At 33.8% G+C, this 4,776-nt stretch overlaps 1 protein-coding gene across 1 annotated transcript in view; it reads left to right on the plus strand.

Annotated features, from left to right (window-relative positions):
- Nucleotides 1-4,776, plus strand: part of LOC106883803 (eyes absent homolog 1-like) — a 76,051-nt gene that overhangs the window by 33,979 nt on the left and 37,296 nt on the right. Inside the window, exon 6 of the mRNA XM_052975954.1 lies at nucleotides 219-314. Within this exon, the coding sequence (XP_052831914.1) occupies nucleotides 219-314 (96 nt within the window). The remainder of the gene's footprint in view (nucleotides 1-218; nucleotides 315-4,776) is intronic.

A 4,776-nucleotide genomic window follows, 5' to 3' on the forward strand; every position in this document is an offset into this window, starting at 1 on the left:
TTTTGCTTGTCCTGTACTGACCAATTGTCCTCTTATTATTCCTCTTCCATTTGTGTTCGTGTCTGCCCGTTTTTTTCTGTTTGTATATACTCTTCTCGTTGTGCCGCCAAGGGCTGCTGCTGCTACTACTACTACTACTATCTCTTAAAAAAAAAAACAAAAAAAAAAACAGCCTCCTCGCATTTCTTGACTGAAATGAAACCAACGTTGTTTTGTAGATGTCCGAGTAGACTCCGATCACTTCCCTATAGTGGGTGAATTTAAAGGGATGTTGGTCGCAGAGGAATCAGAGATTGAAAATCATCCCATCAATGGTAAATATGGACCAAATAAATCATAATAATAATAACAATTATAAGCTGTTGTGACTCCTTCCCTCTCTTCTTTTTCCTTTTGCGCGCACCCCTGATTTCATATATATATGTTTTATATATATATGTATATATACACACACATATGTATATGTGTGTGTATATATTAAATAAAGCATGTATGTGTAATGGCATAATCATAATTTATATATATATATATGTATATGTTTTATGTATATATATGTATGTGTTTTATATATATATATATTCATATATGTATGTGTATGTTATATATATATACATATATATATATATATATATATATGTACACACATGTATGTGTAATGGCATTATTGTAATTTTTTTGTGTTAAATTCATGTGGAGCCTACTAGCGAAAATAATGATCAGGTTTCAACATATATATATATATACACACTGTTGATTAACCCATTTGAGATGCACGGTATTTAGGTATGTGTAGTCAAAAAGACCAAAATGTTTTTTTTCTTTTGATATTAGAAATTGATGGGTGCTTGTAGGGAAGAATGGATAAAGTACCTAGAGCTACTTTATTAGTGTGTAAAACTATATATATTATAGAAAGAAATAAGATAATTTATTTTCAAATGCAGAGATGCCGTTAGAACAGCAGAAACATTGGGTAAATTACCCTTAGAAAGCAGAAAAATTTGTCAACAAACAGCCATGGGACAAGAACCTATATCTCTTGAAAACTCTGGCCAAGTGCTTTACTATCAAGCTAAACTGACCGCCAACAAATCAATCTGCTTTTTAGATGCTTTTAAAATTAAATAGGTATATATCTGCTGAAAGATGATCTCTGATTGGCTATTACACTTCAAAACGTTTGTTTCATTGGGCTGATGGATCGGCCTCAAAGTCCTTTCAGTTTGTATCATTTGAGCCGATCAATTAGCCTGGATGTCCCAAGAAGGTTAGTAAATGTTTATATCTGCATACCCTTAATTTGTTACAGAGGCATGGGGTTTCGAATTTGCAGAGATAACTGGCTAGGCGCAGACATGGCTGCTTGTTTGAGAAGGTCACTTCCCAACCTATATGGTTTCAGTTTCAATCTGACTCCGTTGAATATTGGAATCAGACACTGCTTGTGTGACAGTGACATTTGCTTACGACTATATCACAACGTCAAGACCATCACTCAGTAATACACATACCTCTATATATATATGATAGGCTTCTTTCAGTTTCTATTTCCCAAATCCACTCACTAGGCTTTGGTCAGTCCAAGGTAATAATAGAAGATACTTGCCCAAACTGTTACGCACAATGGGAGTGAACCTGCAACAATGTGGGTGGGAAGCAAGCTTCTTACCACACATCTACATACGCCTGTACCATCTTATAAAATATTTCAGTATTGAATTCTGATGCAAAAAAACCTGTAAATTACAGAAGAATTACAAAACATTTATTTCATGCAAACATAACTTTATTTATATAGCCACAACCCTACATCAGAAGTTCCAACCTTTTCAGCAATGGAATGGCTGGAAATTCAGGTCAGGAAACACTAATTAGTCTCTCAACCCTTTACCAATTAACCAATTATAATATATACATTGGGTCGTTAAAATTTCTCTTCAATTCAGCTGTATATAGTTTTGTTTTTGTTAACTCTGTATGAATTTAACTTGTCAAATTATGAAAAACATGCCATATATATACATACATATATATATATATATATATATATATATATATACACACACACACACACACACACACACACACACACACACACATACCGTGAAAGAAAATATTTATTAAAGAAATATTCCTGTGTGATGTGAACTTTATTCAAGATGTGTATAAACAATCAGAAAATATTATATTAAGAGTTGAGACATGGTGGTGAGTGGTTGGTTTAGGATTTTTTTAAAAAAACAACTATATAGATATTTCTTTAAAACAGCCTGAAATTTCTTAGCAACTTGGCACCATAAGCACACACTCATATGCCATATATTGTAAATTTAATTTCAGTTTCAAAGAAGACTTTTTTTTCCTTTTTTTTTTTTATATATATATTATTGTTTAAATAAAATGCTCTGTTAAAAAACACCATCCTAGCAACAAGAACAAAACGAGCTATGTGATAAGCTGAGGGTTTTATAATATATTACTGTAATCCAGCCAAATGGTTGAGAAATTCACTTCACAGCAATGAGGTTCCATACCATTTTGTGTATTATACTTAATGCTATCCATATTACACATGCATATAAGGATCTGTTATCTACAGATATGAAATCCCCAACTTGTGTTGTGAAATCTCTGGGATTTCACAACATAGCAAATCGGGTTTGTACAAGCTTCTCTGGAATTTTATGTTTGTCTGTGAGGCTATAGTAGAAGACACTTGCCCAAGGTGCAGTGGAGTGTGAGTGAACCCAGAAGCATGTGGTTGGGAAGCAACCTTCATGCCACACAGCCATGCTTGCATCTATTAGTTAAATAATTAAAACACTAATTGTGAAACAAATAGAGATTGCTCTACTAAGACTACAGCTAATTAAATATGCTGTATTTGGCATAAAAGACGCAGAAGCATATTAGATGCACCCCTTAATGTAATCTTCGGGTAGAATCAGGGTGGCACTGTGTGACTGAGTTGGTCTTTTTTATTCACATCTAAATTTCACTTGCGAAATTTGGCTCAACTCTGGTCAATGCTAGAGGGTTCTGTATTTTGGTGGCATAAAAAATGCACTCTGCAGGGGAAAATGCTTTTAGTGCATCAAACCGGCCATATCTGGCCCAAATATTCTTCATGTTGTATGTTCGCACCAGCCAGATCCAGCCTCTCACACCTATCCAACTATGTTATTCTAAAAATAAGCAGTCACATCATTGAAACCTCAACGCTACAAGATAATGCATGAGTAATTCAAAATGATGTGAAATGAATTTTAAAAAAAGCATTGCATTTGACAGAAGAATCTGAACGCTAAGAGGTCCAAGCTTCTGGGGATGTCTGACTTCATGTATAGGACCCATGGTTTTTTGGGGGGAGGTGGTATGGGGGATTGTGAGACATGTCATCAAATAGCAAATAAGTATCCTCCTTTGAAGACACTCGCAGGACCATCCTTGCAGACAAGAGAAAGAAGGGAGGTAAAATAGAGATACTGTAACAAGCCCCCGATCAGCCCCCCTACCTTTTCCTGTGTCCTCTGTGGTCATGCATGTTTGTCTCAAATCAGGCTCATCAGACAATCGGCTAACCTGCAGCAGGTGTAGATGTCCTTCTCTGTCAATCTTCACTCACTAAACCAAACTATGATAGATTCTTTTTTAAAGAATAATTAATTAATAATAAACTAACCTATTATGCCAAGCTATCATCAATCTGATTATCGCGCATATTAATTTCTTTTGTGCATTACAATTCAGTTTTAAAATATTAATTGCCCGTTATTTTATTGTGATTACGATAGTATATTTAAACATTAATTATTCATCTAAAAGGTAAAATTAGACAAATCATGAAATAAAAATATTAATTAAAATCTGATTGTTTATCATATTTTGAATTAATGAGTGTTGTGTTTTTGTTGTGTTTTTTTTTTTTAATCGTGTTCTTCTCTCTTCCTCTTCCAATTGTTTTGGGTGTTTACGTGTTGTAACATTATATATATTACATATAAAATTTGTTGTACCGATATTCAGCAATATGTCCGCTTTTATCTGTGTATTCATCTATCTTCCTAACATGTGTGATAACTTTACACACTTCAGACCTCATAAAGATATAATCTCAAATCTCCTCATATAGAGTTGTAGAATTCAATGTTCAAAATTTCAGTGGGAACACAAGTCCACACGTGGCCCCAGGCCACATGTATAGACACTTTAGGTTAGTGTAATCCATAGCAGCTTGCTTTGCCATCAATTGTTGATTGTCACAGAGGATTCACTGGCCAAGACAGCCAATTATCAGAGCAGAGAAGCAGGCACAGACTTGCAATAAGAGTTCAGCTGAATGCACTCCAGATGATTGCTACCACTAGTACAAGTACTTAATCAGTGCTAAAAGTGGTCTACCACTTATTATAAACACATTGGAGCTATGACCAGTGCCTGTACATTTAGACACTTAGCTAAGCTTCAGCCAGTATCGGCCCAGGCCATTTCTAACTTAATAGCACCACCTGCAATCAATAAACAGAAAGAGTAAACAATTATATAAAACCCATTTTATACATATATATATAAAAGAAAGTAAGAAAATGGAGATATAACATTTAATAAAAATTTTTATTAAAATTTTACTAAATGTTATATATCTCCATTTTATCATTTTCTTTTAAATGATTATCAACCATGATTTATGTATAAACCTATTGTTTTATGAATATTATTATTCACAACAAATATTAGGCATTAAACCAGTAGTTCATTCGCCATCATCATCCCTTA

Source organism: Octopus bimaculoides, chromosome 23 (genome assembly GCF_001194135.2).
Source record: "Octopus bimaculoides isolate UCB-OBI-ISO-001 chromosome 23, ASM119413v2, whole genome shotgun sequence".
Taxonomy (NCBI): Eukaryota; Metazoa; Mollusca; class Cephalopoda; order Octopoda; family Octopodidae; genus Octopus; species Octopus bimaculoides.